This window comes from Psittacula echo (genome assembly GCF_963264785.1).
Source record: "Psittacula echo genome assembly, chromosome: 2".
Taxonomy (NCBI): domain Eukaryota; kingdom Metazoa; phylum Chordata; class Aves; order Psittaciformes; family Psittacidae; genus Psittacula; species Psittacula echo.
The window spans coordinates 64,570,607-64,592,513 of record NC_137737.1 but is presented as its reverse complement, the minus strand read 5'-3'; the positions used below and the strand labels follow the sequence as shown (position 1 = coordinate 64,592,513).

The window sequence follows — 21,907 nt, the reverse complement described above, 5'->3', positions numbered from 1 at the left end:
TGATAACTAAGTCCCCTGGGCAGAAAAGAGCAGGAAACTTGTCACTGTGAGGGTATGCCTGCCCTGCTTGCTGCTTAGTAATATGCAAATGCAGATCCCTGAGCAAACAGAGCTCCAGGAACTACATAGCTGTACTAGCACAGATTTCACCTTAGGTTCATTTATCCTAATGGGCTTGTTTAGAGCTAACTTGAATACCTGCAAGCTGTGAGAAGGCAATTCTCAGGGATGCAGTTACCCACAGCACATTCATTACTTACCCCGCAACTTTACTTTCAGGCATTCCTTTGGCATTTTAATTTGGCCCAAGAGGCTGACTTGGTTCCTCTTCAGGTAGATATGGATAAAGTGTTGCATTTCTTCTGTCCTTTCAAACACATTTGTTTCTCCTTTCTCTGAGGTTTTGCATCTCTGTTCTCTCAGCACTTGTTCATTTCTAGGTGTGCTAGTCCTTCCAGCATCACACTAAAATGGACACTTATTTACTGTAAGATGAAGTAGTTGCTTCTTTTTGCATGGTCAGAACTGCTCAAGATGATAGTGCTTGAATTGCTGGTCTGGTTCAAGCTGACAGAGCGTAAATCTGCTTGAGTAGATGGAAGGGATCAATCTATGTAGAAAGACGTAAAGGAGGGAATGTTGAGGAACCCAAAGTATTAGGGCTGTATTATCTAATTTGAGTATCCCTCAAATTCATTTTTTTCTGTAATTTAACAGTTTCAATGTAAAATGTTTCAAGTGAGAGTCAACTGGGGACTCCTTTTTTCTGGGTTTCTAAAGTTGAGTGAAGACAGTAGTACATCTTCAGAGAAGAAATCTTGTAAAATTTACGATTGCCAGATAAAATGATTGCACTGGAGTTTGTTAGGATTATGAGAGTTTAAAATGACTGGCAAAGTTTAAGTAATTTTATGCTTAGAAGCATTGAAACAGACTGACCGCTTCCATTTGCTAGGCTATAATGAGCATCCAGAATTCTGTATGTTTGAAGCAGCTTCTAGCTGTTTCAAAATCATTTTCTCTTTCATAAGGAGCACTGTGTATTCTTGGTTCATGGAACAATGTGTTGTGGAGCTTCTTTATTGACCCTAGGAAACATTTGCTGCGGTTGAATTTTTAGACTTACTGTAAATGCATTTATGTAATAAATGTTACAAAATGCTTACTGAGGATGTTCATCATTTTTCTTCTTTATTCAGAATAGATAAACTACATTTCATTTAAAAAAAAACAATTTAATATTGGCTGATGCACAAGAAATTGTTCTTGTGTAATTTTGCATCGTATTTCATAGCTGGAATTACGTTTTAGACATATGAATCTATGCAATAAGGAATTTTGTGCTGCTTTCTTTCAGACTGTCAGAGCAAAGGTCTCTTTAATTTCAAGTGTGTATGTGTTCTATATTTTTCCGCAATTATATCTTTTTCTCCCCCCTTTTCTTTCATTAAGAAATGTTGTTTTGCATGTGGAACTAATTGTACTTATTTATGTTCATCAGTGCTTTGCGAAAGGCTAAGAGCTTGATTTTTATTCAGTAACTAGGTTTTATTCTGAGTGAAATCTCATGCTTTTTTCCCCTTTTACAGCTACTTTTTAAGCAATATAATCAACAGAGGTATAAAAATGCACTATGCAATGTCATATTTTAGGCAGTCATACTGGATTGAACTGTAATTAATTGCTGTTGCTGAATACGCTGTGGTCCTTATTCTCTTTTCATACCCTAGCTTTTCTTTGTATGTAATAATTCCATCCAGGAAGAAATCTAATTACTAAGATAATTAACACCTTATCACCAAATGGAGTTCAGACTTTTGCAGAGTTTATGAATTTTTAAAATATGTAATTTCCTTTTAACTGAATGACAACTGGTGTTATAGAGAAAAAGAGCATATTGTATTGTATCTAGCTTGATTGGACCTTATAATTCATGTTGCTATAGAAACAACCAAACCTTTATAAAAGATGTATTACTACTACCATTGGTAATAAATGCTTTGACTGTTGCCAATAGTGTCATTAAAATGGTTAAAATAACTTCATTTTAATGGTTTTGTCAAATGTAACGAATGTTCTGTTCATATTCTGAGAAATGGCAGCTGATGTTACGTGATACTGATTTATAATGTACTTTTTCTTCCATAAGCTTACTATTACCACATAATATATTTGCGATGTGAACAAAATCAGGTTGCAGAATATAGTGCTCCTCTGTTCACTCAGTCCTTAAAGCGAACCAATTTTATTGTTACATGATATCAAGCAGAACTTTGTATCTTGCAGTTTGTCAGTCTTAAGAAAGCAGTGGTAATTGAGACTGTTTAGCCAGCAGCTCTAGGGATTTTTGCTGTTCTGTGCAATATTCAGCTTGTGTTTCCTGCTTACGACTGCTGGACCAAGTCCTTGAAAATATTCAGTTTTATGTTGGTTTTGATTTGGCATTCAAATGCCATGTTTTAACTTCATCTCAAGTGATGGAGTCTGAATTCATGAACTCAAAAAGGAGCTGAAAGAATTTCAGAAAAAAAAAAAAAAGAAAAAGAGGCCAAGACATTTGCTTTGCTTAAATAAAAAGGTGGTGGTGGGGGGGGTTAAGTTAAAAAAAGGTCACAAAATATATTTACTACCATACACTGTTTGTATGAAGGCCACTGTGGTGAATATAAGCTATGCATGCTGTAATATTGCACCTAATCAAATTACTAAGAGCAATATTCTCCGCTTCCACTTTCTTGGGTCTTTAGCCAAGAGATTCTCCTGGTCCAGTAGAGCACATTGTTGCAGGAAGCTTTTCTTTCAGCTATTCAGAGTATTCAAACTCTTCACCCACTTTAGCCACAGCATTAATTTTAACGTGATGATATGCTGTCTAATAAGAAAACGGCCATTCAAATGCTTTTTTGGATTACAGGCAAATTCATTACATTGCATTCACAGTTCTGCTGTCTTTTGTTGTGATGAAGGGAAGCAAAGCCTTGCAGCCACTTCCTTAGAGAGGCACCTTCTTAAGCTCAGGTGTTGAGCTTTGCTTGTGGCCATAGTCTTTATGCTATTCACCCCTAAAAGAAGCTATCTCAGTTGTTCCCTTGCGTGTAGTCTACTTAAGATCTGTAGAGTTGTTTAGGTTGGAAGGGACCTCTGGAAGTCATCTCATCCATTCCTCTCATTTGAAACAGGGCCAGCTTGGAGTCAGATACCACCTATATCTTTATAGGGTTCTTTTCCTCATAAATCGTATTTTCTCCGGTTCATCAATCTTACTGATAGTGCAGAAACAGTCTTATCTGTATCAGTAGGGAGCACTGAGCACTTCTAAGCACTATATATTTCTGCCTCTCTGCAGAAGAGGTTTACCACTATTCCCACTTTACACAAGCATGATGAATACAAAACAGTGCAGTGGTTTCACAGTCTCTCACAGGGCAGTGGTCATCCAGCTGGCAGATGTCAGATTTGGAAACTGGAATTTTTATCTCCTGGATCCCGCAGAGTGCTCTGTAAATACTGTGCAGAGATCTTGTAGGACTCATTTTTCTGAGCTATATCACAGAATCACAGAAGGGTTGAGGTTGGAAGAGAGCTCTGGAGGCCATTTTGTCCAAACCCCCCTGTTCAAGCAGGGTCACTTAGAGCCTCTTGCTGCCTGTGTCTAGACTGCTTTTGAGTATCTCCAAGGAGGGAGATTCCAATCTCCCTGGGCAACCTGTGCCAGTGCTCTGTCACCCTCAGTAAAAAAGTGTTTCCTGACACAAGGAGCACAACACCTGAGCCCCCATGCCCTTGATTACTGTCCCCCCAGGAGCTCTGTAGTCACTTTTAATACTGTCCAGGTTTCCACTTGTGGTATCATTTGTATGCACGTGAAATAACAACAGGGAGTAGCAGTCAGAGGGCCAGATAAACCCCACAACATCCTCAACCCTGGACCCTGGCAGACAGCAAACTTCTCTAGATGATCGGTTGGGTTGACAGATGTGTGCCTGTGTCCCTCTGCAGCAGGAAGTCACCCGTTACAATGACTTGCTACTTCTTCCTGATGGTCTTGTATGGTTTTGGGGTTGGGTAGACCAGATACTTTGCTTGTCAGCACATCTGGCTTCTCTTCAGCCTTGAGGACAATAACATGTTTTGCAATTGTAAGCCCTTAGGTGGGGCAGATCCTTCCCTTCAGTGTCAGAAGTCACTAGCTTCCATCATTCCCTTTCTCCAGAGGTTTCACTTCCATTGGTAGTTGGGGTTGACAATACTTGCTTCTCTACAACAGATGGGAGATGAGGTTCTTCAAGATGTGGAGTTGCAGAGAACATCCTGTTTATCTCCCTTTCATCTTCTCTCACACTTCACAGCCTGCTGACTTCCTGCATAACTCCAAGACAGCACAGCTCCTGCAGGACAAAGGGCCATCTCTCCTGGCATCAGAGAGAGCCCCCAGGGTCTCCGTGCAGCCTGAGACACTTGCAGGGCTGCATCCACTGTCCGAAGCTCAGTCTAGGTGCAAGCCTCGACCCTAGCACAGACAGCTATTCCAACATCTACTGGGGAAAATGCTCAGTGGCACATAACCACAGTGTCTAAGATTTACACTACGGTGTGATTTCAGCTGAGGCCCCCTTACTTCATCCTCTTCTGTGCGTCCTGCTGTGTCTGTTGGCTGTATCTGCTAGCCAGGCTCTCTAAAGATGCTGTGTGTAAGGGTTCTGCGTATTCAGTCCAAGTGGAACAGTTAGGAAATGTTGACCTTACTAAATAACAGGAAAGCTTAGTGCTTGTGCATTTGTAAACTTAAGTATTTTGCTTTCTTTTTAAAGCAAGGTGTAAGCTGAGTTTATGGAGTACTGAGTTAGAAATTAACTTGTGACTAAGAGATGTCTTATTGGCTTCAAAGACAATTTTGTTCAAAATTGCTACGTTATATTGCATGCCAGTCCCTGCTTTTGGAATTCCTGTTCTACTTCATTAGCAGCATTATAAAACATCAAGTAGTTTACAAATTCTAGTGGGTAAGTCTCAAAAGTTATAAATTTTGTGGGTTAAGCAATCAGAATTTGAGAAACTTACAAGCTATTGTGAACACCTGTAATTTCAAATGTAGGAGGAGTTAGTCCAGATGTTTTCTTCTTTCTGTCACACTCCTAATCCAGTATTTGCTGTAATATCTGTCTTCTGTGTGCTCTTGGCCAAGTACCAAATGGTCTCAATTTCTGTAGATCAAGTTGAAGAGTTGTAAGTCTATGTACACTGGCTTTTAAGGGAGCAAACCTTTACACGTCCTTAGTTCAGTGTTCGTTTTTACTTTCTTTACAGAGTGCCTGGAATAACAATTGCTACAGACATCATCTGTGGTTTTCCAGGAGAGACTGATGAAGATTTTCAAGAAACAGTGAAACTTGTAGAACAGTACAGATTTCCAAGCTTGTTTATTAATCAATTTTACCCACGCCCCGGAACCCCAGCTGCAAAAATGCACCAAGTGCCAGCTGCAGTGGTAAGGTCCATTTTCTTGTGCCACTGTACATGGTGTACTCAGATGTCTTTACATACATAAAGCATATATGTGAAAATGTAGATTTTTTTTTTTTCAGAACTGCGCTACAATTCAGTTAATTTTTTATTTTTTTTTTTTAGTCCAGTGAGTCAGATGATTGTTGAATTGCCTTTAGAGGTTTGCTAGATCACTGAATGCATTTTCATATATAAATTACTCTTCAGATTGTTAGGGAAGGTAAAATAGTGGTTATACTGAAGTCATGTCTTCTTTCTATCAAGTTTCAGCTGAATGAGTACCAGGAGAGGTATCTAATTGATTTTGCATGGGGTTTTTTTCCGTTTTAAGACCTTTAAGACTCCAGCTATCTCAAGGTTATTGTGAATAATTATGCAAAGTATTAATAATATAGGAATGATAATTTCTGATTTATTTGTCCAATATCAAAGTTGAAGGCAAATTCTTCTCAAGGCTCGCTCTATACACTGCTTATAAGCTCTGCTTCCTTTAGCCTGTGTTGAAGGCCTTTGATAAAATTTGCATTAATCTTTCAGTTTTTAGGTGTTTTCCTTCTTTCTTTCCATTTTTGAGTGAGAAAGGTAACTCTTCCTGACATTCTCATATCAAATTCTCTTAAGGAAAACAGCTTGTTTTAATATAGAAGGGAGATGGCTATTTGGTGCATTTTATTTGATATAAATAGCTATTTATAAGCAATAATAGCAGCAATCACATCTGAAGGCAAGGTTTGATTTATTTTTAAAAAATTGAATTTTTATTTTTTGTAATCTGAATCTCAAAGCAAGAAAGCATACAAGACTGATGGCATTACAATAATTCAACTTGTTATTTCATTATTATGGGCATAAATAACATTTATAGTTCCTTTCACTGTAAGAATGAAAGCCAACAATGTAAATCAGTTTAAACAAAAAACCTTTTCTTTCTATTTATGTATCCTGCTACACCAACATGAAATCAAAACTACTTATCAGTAATTCTCTCCCTTCACATATACATCTGAAAGCAAAAGAAACTATTCCTGCCTACTCTCAGTATATACCACAAATTGCATAGGATGTGTCAGCTGCTGAAGACATAAAATGAGATATTTGGCTCTTTGAATTTATTGTTTAGAGCTTTTACAATGACTGCTCATTTATTGTAGGCTATCTCATAATGGGAAATACTGAGTTTTCAAATATAAATAGCTGATGTTGAAATAGTGTGCTTACTGTAACCAACTCACACTCTTGAATTATTTTTATTAGTTTTGAATGCATTTTAAAAATTTGAAAGTGAAAAAATACCAAAGTGTCATTTTTGGAAGTTAGGAAGCTTAAAAATCAAAATACTGATTTATGTCTCTGTTTTGTTTATATTCTTTCATCCACAAGTAAGCATGCTTATTTCACAGGAGGTGCAAAGACTTTAAGTTAATTTACCCTCTTCTGTTTAACTGGGTGCCATGGGAAGCCAATATGTGAAGAGCTAAATTATTAAAAGAACATTAGCTGTTCTGTGGTTAAGAATGTTACTTGGAAAATGGTAATGTCATTTTAACTCAGTTTTACACTCTTTCTTTTTATTTGTAGTACTCTAGTGCTTATTGCTTTCAGGTAATTAGAACTTTCAAAGAAGATGAGGCGTCTAATCCAGTGCTGATGAAAATCTGTAATTAATAGATTTTGTTTCTCTCTTTTCTCCCCCCTCCTGCCTCTCCCCATAGTTCTTAAAAAATCCCTTGTTATGAGATCTTTTTTTTCTTTTCTCTCTGTAGAGATGGAGAGTAACTAGTCAAACAGAGCAAGAACAGCCTGTGCTAATCTCTTATGTTTTATATTCACATTACTGCTAGAATCCGATGCTCTTTCCTACAACACCAAGAATGGGCAGGCATTTAACTTGTCTTTCCTTGCCTAGTGTAACATATATGATTCTCTGCTAGAAGGAAGTAGCACGTTACCATCCATGTTATGCACTCGTACCCTGTCATCCTTTAATAAAATATTATTTGTCATCTTACTGTTAATGAATTTAATTCATTGCATTAGCATAGGAAGAGAAATGGCACATGAAGTGACATACAACTGTTATGTGCATCTGTACATGTGATACATTGTATTACCAGCCTGAACTGGTGAACTAGTGATTTTACAGGATGTTCATAACATAATCCTTTGTGGTGGATCTGATGGTAGAATCATGTTCTATGAAAATAATTTTGTCTGTATTATTTAACTACAAATTTTGAACCAGTAAGCAAGTTATTTAACAATTGTTATGCTTGTCTTTAGAAAAAAAATACTGGGTCTATTTGTTATGTTATTTTAGCTTTGCATTAGTTCTGCAGTGGACAGATCTATAGCTGTTTGCAGACTGCTCCACATTACTGAGTTGCACTTCTCCAAGACAGCTCCAGTGATGCTGCCAAAGTATCACAGCTGCAATAATGTATTTGCCTTGTTGATTTCTTTTAAGTTAGCTCATTTTAGGGAGACCTTATGACTTTTAGGGACTGTCTGTGGAGTATTAAACATAGTAACATTTGGTGCTTTCAAATTTTTAGTTTATAGTTTTGATGGAAGTTGTAAATATAATTCTCTTTTTGGGGAAAACCCTCATCTGAGTTTGTTTTAGAAAAAAAAACCCAAATGAACAGTAGGTCAACATAGAATCTTCACATAGATAATTTATCTTTGAAAATCTTACAGGCACTGATTTTTTTTCTAAAAGGGGAGATGACACTAATCCAGATGGACAGTTCTGCCACCATAAATTCAGAAAAGACAGTTAAGGCTGCAGGCTTTTCTTGTTTCTCCTGGAGAAAAAATATCCATGGAGAATCAGACATCTGTCTAAATGGTCTTATCATTTCATAACCATCAGTTTGGTTATGCTTACCATAAATGTTGTATCCAGTTCAGAGAAAAGAGCACAGTTAAGCAAAATTGGGCATGATTTTTTGTTGTTTCGAGGTGTTTTAATAAGCAATTGTAGTGATGCTGAGTCATATACATGAGAGTCAACATATTGTTCAGAACTTAAAAGCTGCTTTTCTTGGCTTTTACCCTTATTTTATCCACCTACTGCTAAATACATTTTCAGAAATTATTCTGGATACTCATTATCTCCAGTAGGCTGTCTGTAGAAAATTCTCACTCTAAAGTGTGTTAACTATGAAATGCTATTTTGCAGATTGTTGTTACCATCATCATCATCACTATCATCATCATTTTGGACCTGGATTTCTCCGTTTCCCTATTGCATTCAGTTGTAAAAGTGATAGTGCTGATACTTGCATTACTCAAATTACTGACTAGACAGATACATATTTTAATAAGCAGTGTAAGAACATGATTTAGATGTGATTAGAACGGATTTTATATTTAGCTGCATTGCAGATTGTCAGAATGCTTTAATTCTAAGTGTAAAAATGAATCTTTTTCTCTAAAATTAAGGATCTGTAATACCTTATGCTCTTGATAATTTCAATTTCCCTGTTCTTTATTTTTTGAAGGCAACTATTAGTTGTCTGGGAACTCTCTGTCCTTGTGATTTGGTCCATCATAATTGAATAAACCTAAAAGCATTAGGTTTCATCATCATCTCAGGATCAGCTGGATTTCCATCACATGGAAATAACATGAAGAAATAGCCATTTTAAAAATAGGGATTTTAGTAAAGTACAATTGGGTTCATCTCTACTGAGAATAGGAGATGGCAGCTGTTTTGAGGGCAGTAATGTGACTGCAGCTTCGTGATTATGCTGCCTTTAACTGCAGTGAGTATTCTAACACTTCTGTATGTGTTTTCAATAGTGTAATCAATCCAGTTTCAATTATTGTTCTAATTATTGTATTTTTTTTAAAGCATTGTGATGCCTAGAGAAAAGATTTAGATATTCACATCCTCTTACTATCTCTTTCCTTCTCTCTTTCTATATGTCATCAAATAATTACCTTGCTCCCAGACAGAAAATGTTATGTCAGTCAGCTACTGAACCTTTCCTTTCATTCCTCTGAAGAGTGTCTCCTTGAATTTTTCTCTCTGTATTAGTTGTATTAAGCACCCTGCTTATTGTACTGAGGTAAATAACAACTACTGTTTAATCTCAAAAATAATTTGCTTCAGGAATAGAGGTAGGTACAGGGTATTTTCTTTTACGGTGTATTAATAGGGAGTTACTAAAGTCTTTCAGTACAGGAGGGGAGTGGTGGGTGTGCCATGACCATGGTGGACAAAGATGTGAGACCTTGTCTTACATCTGAAAGTGCCTACTCAGTCTCCAAAAGCTCAGTTTTCAGCAGCCTTCATCTCAAGCAGTACTTGCCCCTCTACCGTCTGTCCATGCCCAAATGAGGTGTCCAGACAAAACTGCTCAATCTAAAACCTCATCCATCTACATCTGGGCATTTGTCTGTTAAATATACCCATTGTTACTAGGGAAAAAATAAAATAAAATCCATGATCAGACATTGTATCCTCCTCCATTTACTCTAACCATCACTTAGATCTGTCACTGTATTTGCCAATTATAGAAGCCATACATAATGCGCTTAGAGATTTTTCTTTCTATTAGATAGCATCTGTACTTTCTTGGTTTTGTTGCCAGACCATTTCTGTGGGAGCAAACCAACCATCTTGTATTTTATGCCTTTATGATGGCTATTTATTTTTCTGAGGCTGCTTTGCTTTTGCTTCCCTCTAAGAGGTCTCCAAGAAGTTTCCTGACACCCTTTCATGACTGAGGGCTGCAGATCCCCCATATCCATCTTAACCAGTTACAATTCTGCAAGCACTAGAAGTAGGTATTCCTGGGTACCAGCAGATACAGTATGATGTTTAATTCCTCCTCTTGCAGATGGCTATAGGTTTTGTAGTTCTGAATCTCCACACACAAAACAGCTCAGTCTTCATTGGTAACTCATATGCTCTTACATGTTCAAAATAAATAATTAGCTGTGTGTCACCAGACCATCCTTGACTGACTGAGAAATAACCTCATTCCTGTCAGGCAATATTAGCTGAACAGCTCCTTCAGAGCTTTGTAACTCCAAGCAGCAAGACAGCATCTGGAATGGCACTGCTTGTGCAAAGGACACCTTTTGCTTTTCTCACAACTCTAAGGGAGAGGGAGCGCAGCCGACCCTTGCATTTGTACCATCAAAGAAAAGGCTAGTAAGCTCCCCATTGAGCAGACAATAAGGAGAGATGACAGCTGAGGGCTGCTCTATCCTTTGAGCATGTGCTCGAGGCATTAGTGGGTAGTGATGTGGCACAATGTCCTAGGGAAGCCACAGTCATGGCTAGGGCAAGCAAAGAATCTGCTGTCTGGGATGGATTTTATAGAGTTTCATGTACTCTGTGATGTGTGAGGGAACCAATTGCGCTGTTAAGTGCACCACTCTCACTTGCAGGTGAGAGTATGCAGCTTTGGATGGTGTTGATTAGTTAATGTGATTTAAATGCCCAAAAAGAAGGGACCATCTCCCTTGTTTCTAATATTCACCAGCATAGCAGATTCAGTAATACTTCTTACTTTAGCTAATGTTGCCCGATACAAACATCGTACAATGGGAATATGTAGAGATATTCTTTTAAAAGTAAGAAAGAGACCTGGGGAGATCAGGAGGTGGGAGAAAAGGAAAGAAAAGTGAGTAGGTAAAGGAACAATGCCACTTATTCAACCATACTTCTACTGTGATCTACCAATACTGCCTCTGAGCTCCCTTGTTAAGTTCTGTGACTAAATGGCATTACGTGACCTGGGAATTAGATACAGCTGTGATAACTGCTTCTGGTGAATCAAAGGTGTGGCTCCTGATAGTCCACACATGCACATGTGATAATGTATGGTGTAACATGCAGAATGTACTTCATGTGTAAGAAAAGCCAAGACTGATTAATGTCTAAGTTTGACTGCTGAACCTCTGTACTACACTTCGTTTTTCTTCAACAGTATGGTTTTATTTATTGCTTGCTACTCTGCCAGAAAAAGACCTGAGTGAAGACTTTTATGGCAAGTGAAGGCTGGAGGGGAAGGCAGACCATAAAGGAAAAATCAATATATAATTCTTCATATTTGTCACTGAATGATTGACGTATTCCAAAGTAGCATTTTCCGGAAGATTTATACGTGCTTTCTGGTTTTATTTGCACTGTGTTTCCTAGTGTGATTTTTTTGTGAGAACAACATGTGAGGTACTGTAGAAAGCCTTGCAAGCCATCAAGATATCTATGATTTCTCTTATCTGCAAGTCCACTTAGTCTCTGATGGGATTCATTTTGATCGACATAGCTGTGGGTAGGAAATCAGTGTTGGCTCTTTTCTGGATGCTTAAAAATAGTTTTGCATGTTTTCCTCCTTATTTTTCCAGGAACTACATAAACTGACTGATCTATGAAAGCCTGGTTCCTCCTTTTTCTCTGTTTTAAAAATGATCAAAACATTTGACTTCTTTTATGCTATATCTTTAAATCTACCACAGTGCTCACCATTCTGTGTGCAGCCAGAGCTGCAAGTTTGTGCTATGAATTCAGAGGAAGGTAATTACCCATGAATAAGTTTTTTGTGGTTAGACAAAGCTACTAAATAGATTTTTACAAAAGTTTAAAGACAGTTTTATTTTAGAGCTAGATTCAGCTCAAATTCAAACCACTTGAAGTTATTTGAGCAGCTGCTGAAATGAAAATCTGTTTTTGTTGCTGTGGGAGACAAGTTGAGCTGGTAGGTTTTAAAAGAGGTTGTATACCCTTTTGGAAAGCTATAAATGATCTGCCTATGGAGCAGTTCATAGCTGATTCTGGGAATGAGTTAAATTGCACAGTCAGACCCCTGTGAAAGGACAAGAATGTTTTGACTCTAGCCTAGATCTGTGGCTCTTAAATCCTCTACTTCAGGCACCTGGTAGAATTTAGTTCTTACAGTTAGACCGCCTTGCTTGAGAAAGCAAGTCGAAATTCAAGGCTAGACTGGAAATACAATTAAGAAACCAAGTTTGTATTCTACTTTCTTGAATTTTGCTTTGTTTTTCCAGCAGGAACTGATTGGAATGGAAATGCCAACAGCTTTCTCATAAACTTCATACAAATTCAATTTGAAAAATTGAGTCTCTAAAGGTAAATTACAGTGATGGGTTTGATCTAGGCCATGTTGTTAAGAAAAAGAATTAATGGACACTAAAATAAAGGTGAAGAATATACATGTGCAGAGAGAGGCTGAGTTCCTTCTGAAGTTCATTGTCAAGCCAGAAATAATGACAGAATTTGCAAGGATTCTGAAACCATCACCAGCGTTGTATAAACTTGTGGGTTAGTGCTTTTAGCAATGTAATGTCCACATGTTGACCATCCAATATAAAGAAATATTTTTAGGAAACTGTAGCCCTTTAAGATTTGTAGTGTCCACAAGCATTCATTACTCAGCATCCTTCCCCTGTGAGTCTGTCTGGAAATCCTGATGGAATTCTGAGATTTTGGTTGCAAGGAAGCTGAAATAGCATTAAGAGTTTTGTATGCCACGTACTTCCCATAGAAGGGAAGGGAGATACTTTCTACAGATAAGGTGAAACAGTCTTAGATCTTAAGGGAGAAAATTCGAAAGTCAAAACCTGGAAATGTAGTGTAGTGAAACGAGTTTAGTGGTGTCATAGAGGGTTCTTTCCTTTTTTTTTTTTCCCCCAGGCTTTTGTGGTTTAACATCCATTGTGATTGCTTATGAAAATGCAGAAGAGTATATCATTCTTCTGTATTTTCTGCCTAAACTTAGTTAATCAGAATTTTCAAGATTATAACATTGTTCTTCAAAATAAGTTTATATAAAATGGCATCAGGATAAACACAATGCATAAATTTATTTTTCTTCTGTCACGTATAAAACATGGTAAAAGCTGCATGAGTACACACATATATGGAGTATATTGGAAGCCTCTGCCATTAGTTTCAAGGACTGAATCAGTAAGAAGTCATGAGGGCAATAAAAGCTGAAAATTGTGCGTCTTTTTCCTTTACCAGAGATTATGATTTATGTACTCTGATCTGGGGCTTCAACTTGGAATGTTACAGGAAGTTAAAAGACTGTTTTGTAAACTCCCCTGATAGAGAATTGAAGCGAGGCAGAGAGAGCAACAACAATTTCTGCAAACACTTTTTACTTATTAAGCTGTTGTTATTAGTAGAACCAAGCTGTTATTTTTAAAAGGAGGTAACTATTTGCACAACACATTTGTTTAGTCACTGACATTTACTAACATGCTCCCTTGCGATTACCTGTGGAGCAGCAGCTAGGAGGCCAGCCCCAGGGGTGTGCTCAGATGTCAACCTGTGGCTTCAAGGTGGATACTTGGAATGTCTCTCAGAGGGATCTTTGTTCCTTTAGGTATAAATGTAATACTGCAGTCTTCATCTGCATATAGGAGTCACCACCCTCTTGGATGTGGTCTGAGTCTCTTTGTCTGTTGTTCATCATAATGGCCTTGGGCAGATTGAACAAACTGAACAGACTGTTGATGTCCTGTTTTAATTATTACAGATTCAGCATGAGTACTAGTCTTCAGATCTTATTAGTCCCTGGAAAATTTTCATATGCTGTTTTTTCAGCAGGTAATGTTCCTGTCTTTGGCCTGCTGTTTTCTGTTACAACTCTGTCCAAATCCATAGATGCCTGTAGAACACATTCATACAAGCTTGTATAGAGGAGACCTCTCTGGCAACTGGATGTTATGTTTATATATTTTGTCCTTTTCCTTGGATCATAATGGAAGAAGTTTTAACTGTGCCTTTTTGCAACTTTTACTTCAATTACAGTTAAGTAACTTCTGTAATACTGGATTTTTTTTCCTTTCTTTAATTCAGAATTTAATACACTTTATGAACCAGTCTGCCCAGAGCTGGAAACAGTGCCAGCAGTTTTAGACATGGAGTATTGCCCATAACTTAATCCCTGAAATTGAATGTATGCAGCAGAACAGAAAAGTCTATTAGTTTCAAAAAAACCCTCTTGGCTTTGGCAATTCTGGGCTTCCTCAAGTGAGAACATAGTTTAGATTTAATAGTTTGTGACTTAACACGGTAAATTAATTTGTATCATGGAGGTGACTAAGCTTGTCTATCATTTCTGAATCATGTGACATTTGTAATGGCCTATAAAATGTGCTTTGGAGAAAAAGGACACTGAAATATCTTGTGGTGGGTTCTTGGTGACCCTTTCTTGAGCTTCGTCTGTCTTTGATAATGCAAGTACACTCCTTCAAGGCTTCCACAGTCAATAAGGTCACTGGGTGCCTTGGAACTCCTATCTTCCACTGTTTTCATTGCTGTGCCTGCACCTCTGGTCGTTGGGCTAAAAATCCATGTGGAATTTGGAATTGCTGGAAAACTGGAAGTAGGGTGGAGGACTGAGTAACAGATTAAGGTGAAACAGTGAGGGCAGTTTTTCTGTGTCTAGTGAATTTGTGTGTTGTGAATACATGAGTGGTCTTTCCCACACAGCAAGCACTTGACCACCATGTACCGCTCACTATTCATGCCACACTGTATCTTCTGAATCACTTCTATTCTGCTCTTTTTGTTCTTTCTGGGATGCTGGAAAACCTGATGCTTTCAAGGCTGCTGTTGTGCAAGACAGCACACAGATACCTCACCAGATTATAAAATAGAAAAGAGTCAGTGCAGACAGGTCGGTCCTGGTTATATAAATGTAAGCCCTTATATGTCCTTGGGCTCAACATATGTATCTAAAAATTACATTTCATTACTAGCATGTAGTTTGCAGTTCATTCTGGTTTATATTACTGTATAACTGGGTGTAATATCTATATATTCAAAATCCATCTGTCCCTCATGACCAGTCACTTTATTTCTGATTTAGTGTCAATCTAACTTGAAATATGGCTGATACCTCAGGACAAGTTTCTGTCAGATACATTTGTTCTACAAATCTTCCTGAGCTAAACAGTCTTCCTAATTAGTTACAGTGGCATCCTTAGAATGTACCCACGTCATATAGATTGACATTTCAGTATGAATTTCAGACAAAAAACTACCAGAAGTGAGACAGAGCATTTCATAAACTATACCAAATTTAAGGACCCTCAAGATGAGCAAATCTTGAAAGCCTTTTTTGAAATTAAGGATTTCTCTTTGAATGTCTTCAGAATAAATTTTGCATAATTTATCATTTGCTCAGGGGGAGATTTTATTATGAAAGATGACAGGAATAACAAACATTAATCCTAAACCAAATTAAAGAACTCCAATGGACCAGGAGCAATAGAATTCAGCAATAATTTGTAAAATACATGAGTTTGAACAGTCTGTATTACATAGCTGGAATTAAAGGGATAATAAGCAGGAAGAAATTGCAATGCCCATGGTTTAATTGAAAATAGATCCTTCAAGAAATTGTTTTCAAATCCTATACTGTTTTTTGACAATGTGTTTTTCCATAAATAAGAATCTCTGTTTTAAAGGTAAAATAGCCTAAACTGTGGTTGGTTTTGTTGCCATAATCCTGAAGACAGGATATTTGCAAACATTTTCTACATTAATATGATTAGTAAAGGTGTGTAAAGTTTTACATATTTTCCTCTTTTAGACAAAAAACACATTGTGTATGCCATAAAACTTTTTTTCTTTTTTTTTTTTTTCTTTTTTTTTTAAGAAATAATCACTGAGTATACAAAAGACTAAAGAGTATAGAAAATATGAATTATGCATGTATAGTTCTCTTGTTAATGGGAGTTGGAAAAAATGTCCACCATCCTGGAACATTGAGGTAAACTGCTGAATATAACACATTGTACACTAAGTGACATTTTCCATGTATGGATCAAAAATTACTAGAAAGTAATTTCTTAAACCAAGCTGAATAATGAAATGCACATGTATTAATAGTTAAACTAGAACAGTGAGTCTATTTTAATAGTAATTCAGGTAGGTTAGGTCAAAGACTAGCTAATCCCCAAATGATTTTGTATGCTTCATTATAGATGGGATAAGAAAGATAGGAATAATACCAGTTGAAGTGAGTTAGCTGTAGGAAGTAGAAAACTTGTCAAGCCTGTATTTCACTTCTGCCCTTCCAGACCTTACAGGGCAGAGACACAAGAGCATAATGAACACCAGTTACGATGTTATCAAGAAATCTGGCTAGGGCACAACATTTCTTTCAGGGTCATTTCTAAGGGGGTGATGCACTGAATAACTCAAGGTCAAAGAGAACGGTTCACTGGTTTCTGATCACTTTTTTAAAAATTGTTTTGCAGAACAAAAGGTGATCTGTAAACTTTGATAGCGTGGCAATTTCAGTGGCTTGGCTTATATCTATGTTGTGGTTATAGGTACACTGATTTAAAGCTTTATGGATTGAATCTCCCAGCAAGGGTTTTAAATGTACCTTGCTTGGAGTACTTGCTGCATGTCTCTGGTGCTTTGCCAAGTAGCTCTTTGGAGATTAAAGTTAGACTGGTTGCTGTCTTTAGATACCGTGCTCCTAATTCCTAAGTAGGAGTTCTGTTTTATAAAAGTTTGGAATTTGGAACTACCCAAAGCCTTTGTAGTTTTGAGAACACAGGTGTAGCACAGGGGCAAAGACAGTCACAGCTTTGTTACTGCTCAAAAAATGCATGTAACTTAAGTTAAAGAACACAAGATATGTTAGACATGCTGTTTCAGAAAATAAAGCTCCCGTCTTATGGTTTTTGCTCTTTGCAAGCATCTGTTACGCTAGAGCCTCTGCTTTCAGTAATACTGGGAAATAAAATGAAAGGACTTGCAAAGCTACTCCATTCTTCTCCCAAAGTCTGTCAGAGTTGTAGTTAAATTCTGCCTTGGCTCACAAAGTTTAATGTGGTTTTAATTCTAAATTATTTAATCCATTAGGTACCACACAAGCAGGTAATGTGGTTTTACAGACTTGTTTGGAGGCAAAACAATGCTGCCATTGGTTGTTAGCATGCTCAAGTGTGTGAGATGCTTTGTAAGTTCTAAATTAAATAAGGTTCCTGTGGCAAAAGAAAATTGTTTTATAATTCTGACCAGCAGTATGTAAAAGAGAAACGGGGAAGATGGTAGGTGAGAGAAGAGAATGGAAATAAAGACATTAATCTGATTGCCTTGACACATGCTACTAATTCACTGTGATCATGAAGAAAAGAATATTTGAATGGAAACAGATATGGGTCACTGTTACAGAAGGTAGCTCCACATACTGGAGGAATTCTACATGATGGAAACAGAAAAACCAAAGCAGAAAAACTTTCCTGATGATATATTGAGGCTGACACCTTCAGTGAAACTGGTAGAATTTGCAGATCTGTTGAGTATCGCTAAGAACCCTAAAGGTGATAATAGACTTAGTAAAACTGAAAGTCAAGTGTAAAGGAAACCAGTGATACCTTCATACTGGGGAATAATTTTGTCCCTTTTATTCCTATATAAAAAACTGTGAATATTCTATTTCTGCTGCTTCTAAGTAATCTGTGATAAAATATCTTGGGGATACTGTAACTGTCCTTCACAATAAATATCATAGACCCATGATACCATACTTAGGAGGAAAGCAAACAAGTTTTAGGCTACATTAATATCATCTGAAAGACAGGTAATTATTACCTGAGTATGAGAAGGGGATTACCAGAGAAGGGCAATACACATACGTGAGCCCACAATGTTTAGTATTTGGTATAGTTATTTATTTATCCCTGGCGGTGTTCAAGGCCAGGTTGGACAGAGCCTTGAGTTACATGATTTAGTTTGAGGTGTCCCTGCCCATGGCAGCAGGGCTGGAACTTGATGATCGTAAGGTCCCTTCCAACCCTAACTATTCTATGATTCTGTGATTCTATGATTTCTAAACTTAACTTTTCACTCATCTCCCTGAACTTGTTTAAGTGCTACAAACTAAGGACTATGGTTCTAAAATTTAAATCAGTGCATGACTGAGTCATCAAAACCTCTGCCTCTGTAAAATGTGTGTGTGCCCACACATATCTGTTAGGGAGCCTTCTGTCCATAGTCTTGTTTGTTGTAAATTTAGGAGGATCTTGCTGGGCTCCCACAGACTCCAGCAAGTGAACAGTTGTACACAGCAGTGACGCAGGCAGCACCGTTTACCCAGGGAAAGTCCTTCCTTCTGTATTAATAGGGTACTGCTTTGCACTTCCCCAGATGGCCTGCTACTAGTGCTGTAAAAAATCTCTGCTTCATACACCACTTCTTGCTTCGATGCACAAGTAGGAAATTGTGTGCAGTTCTCAGACAGAGGCTGTACTGGTCTCGTTAGTCATATGATACTTATCTCAAGTGATATGTGACTCTGACTGTCCTTTTGGCAAACCAATACTGGAAAAGTTTGTGGAGGAATAGCGTTATCTCATGGCCTGCATGTCAAATGCTCTTGCTCCAAAACTATATACAGCCAGAGTGAATAAGAATATTGCAAGTAACCCACTGTCAAGAGTAACTTGTTTTAAGGAAATGTTCTGTGGTGACTGAACACAGACTGTATCAATATATGGCAAGCCTGAGAGAAGCATGGAAATAAGCTGTGAGTCTGATGCTGGTATGAGACTCCTTAGAGGAAGAAATACTGTGTGCTAATTTGTATGGTGACTTTGGAAAGACGCTTGAAGATAATAAATTTATATATATCCTGCAGAGATCTGTGAGGATGTTTGAAAGCAATACTGCTGCTGTAAATGGAACAGTACAATGGGACAGTACATTTGCCTAAGTTCAGAAGGGCGGGTTGAGTGGTTTTTAACATTATTTCGATGGCATTATTGATACAGAATGAAGGGATGGGCAATCAGAATGCTAAAGGAAAAGAGCAGGAAGACAGGAGGAACAAATGCTGGACTGAGCCAAGAAAGGAGAAATAAGAGTATGAAGCTCCATCAAGGAAAGAAATTCTGGAGAGATGCATGTAAACAGGCAGTTTTTCAGGGACTGAAAAAGTCCACTGGAGGCAATAAAGGAGAAGGAGCTTTTGGGCTCCTTATTTTCCTCTGGAGCATCTGGACATGGAGACATGGAGCGTGCTTTATTCTGTGGTTACACTGATTAAAGGTGAGGTGGGAACCATGATTTTTCTTCATGTAAAAAATTTGTTATTAATAGAGTGTGGTTAATGCCTGTTGTGGGAGTTGAAGGGGTAACCATTATAGCAGCAAGAATTCCTTGTCCTTTCCATAGTCTCTGTATTTGAAATAGTTTATATTTCTGGTTTTTAGAGACCTCAGTTAAGCTAAACTCAGTATTCTAGAATGACACCAATTATCACTTAGCAATCTTAACTCTCTGCTTAAATAATTTTTATCTCTATATTCAGAGTTCCTACAAAGTAGTGAAATGCTGGTTTGATTTAGATCAGATAAGTGTATGGAGCATCCTCGGAATTTTGGGGCAGCATTTCTTCATGTGCATGTCCAAAAGTATCATTCCATGTTCCTCTGTGTCCTGAATTTCAAGCGTTTCCCCTATCTGGAGCACTTTGATTTTGTACAAAAAGCAAAACTTATACGTTTTGTGGAAAGGTAAGAAATAAACCATAATTTCCTATAGTAAAAAGTGGAAGACTATGTCAGTGTGTTGTGTAAAGGATGCCATCTTCGTTTTGCCTAGCTGAGCATGTAGTATTTTTGGCCAGAGACTGAGGGTGAAGGGCAGAAGGGTTTCTGTCACAATAGTTTTATTGATTGTTATTAAAGCTATTGCAATAAAATTACTCAAAACCACTTCTTGTGCAGTCAAAAAGGATACAAAAGAAATAGTCTTCCATAAGAAAAAGCAAGAATTAGGCTTTATTTTGATTTTGTGGGGGGTTGGGTTTGTTTGGGGTATTTTCTCTAGAAATATATACAAAATTAGTGGAGAACTCCAAACTAAAATGCTTTTGTCTACTTCTTGCATGATCCTACATTAAATTAGGTTTTTAAGAAACTTTTTTAATAATAATTTTGATATCACTTTTCAATTTATCATTACATTTCTCCAAGTCCTTGTTGTAGTATTTTGATCATTCTCACTGTGTATAACTGTACTACGAAGAAAGAAGTCATTGTAAAATGGTGATGGAATTTGGGTTCTGTTACCTGATGCTTTGATATGAGTGGGGTTTTTTCGCACTGGAAATAGAAGAGGTATTAATGGGAGTTAGAGGATGAAGGTTTCTCTACTAAGGGGGATCTTCTGTTTGGCAAAGGCATGTTTGATTGCTGAGGAAGTGTATACTAACAGAAATGTCTTTAATATTGCTTCTCTTAGTTTTAAAGCCTCTTAGTAAGCTCAGAGAAACAATTCCTGTTGGTTATTACTTATGGCAATTGAATAGAATTATCTATGGCATAAGTCACCTCATACTGAAAATTAATATACTGTTCTTTGAAGAGGGACAGTGAGTAAAAAATAATTTTCTGGACTCTTTAGTGGTCATACCTTAAACATACAGGTTTAACTACCTCACAGAAGTAGTAATATTAACCTGATACCTTTAGTGACTCAGAAATATCTAGCTCTTGAAAATTTGTATTAGTAATTTGAATTCTTTTATGGCTAAGTTGCTGCATAAGAACATTTTGCTGAAATTAAAACTTTGTAAGGAAAGGAAATGCACAGTTGATTTTGCAGAATGAAAGGTTACTAAATTATCCTATGGGTTCCAGAAGTTAAATACTGCAGTCATGCTACTGTCTATTTAGTTCCCAGCTTGCTGGAAACATGAACAGAAACTACCAATTTAGTTGGAAAAATACTTTACAAGAAATAATAGCTAAAATAAGACAATAGTACAGACTACAAGCAAGGAATTCTTGTAGTTGCCTCCCTGTTTGTTACACGTCTTCAAACACACAATGCTTGGCCTTCCCAAGCAATGAGATAAGTCAACAAAAATTCTGACATAATAAAGCTTTGAACTTATTTGTGACTCATCCCTGCATTGATGAAATTGGTTTTCTCCTCTCCCTGTCCCCCTCCATAGGATGCAGCTGAATGTACTTAAGGTCTTCTGAAGTCACTGAAAGCGCTATCATTAATTTCAGTAGAAGCTGGATTAAGCACATTTTGTCTTTGAACTTTGCTCTGAAAAGGATTCCTTTTTTTTTTTCCTCCGCCTTGGCATTAAATTGCACGCCGTATTTCTTTTCCACAATCAAGGCAATGAGAGTATCAGCATCAAAAGAAATCAAAAAATAATGAATTAGTTCTCTTTAAAATTACTTCCTTTAAACCTAAAATGCTATTAAGCAAGACTGCATGTACATGCTAGAATAGTAGACAAGTCTTTGCAGGATTAGAGCCTAATCATCAAGTTTTGTTATCTGTATTCTAAAACATCATTTATCATTTACTGTGCAGAAATTAAAACAAATCTTAATTGTTTACACATTCCACTGATGTTCCATAGATTAGTGTTTA

The 21,907-nt window shown here is 37.2% G+C and overlaps 1 protein-coding gene across 2 annotated transcripts in view; it reads left to right on the top strand.

The window, feature by feature from the left end:
* The window catches only part of CDKAL1 (CDKAL1 threonylcarbamoyladenosine tRNA methylthiotransferase), a gene marked incomplete at its 3' end in the record, with an annotated part of 393,323 nt that overhangs the window by 281,751 nt on the left and 89,665 nt on the right, over window positions 1–21,907 (top strand). For both annotated transcript variants that reach the window (XM_080610854.1, XM_080610855.1), the window contains exon 12: window positions 5,308–5,488. In XM_080610854.1, coding sequence (XP_080466980.1) covers window positions 5,308–5,488 — 181 coding nt within the window. The remainder of the gene's footprint in view (window positions 1–5,307; window positions 5,489–21,907) is intronic.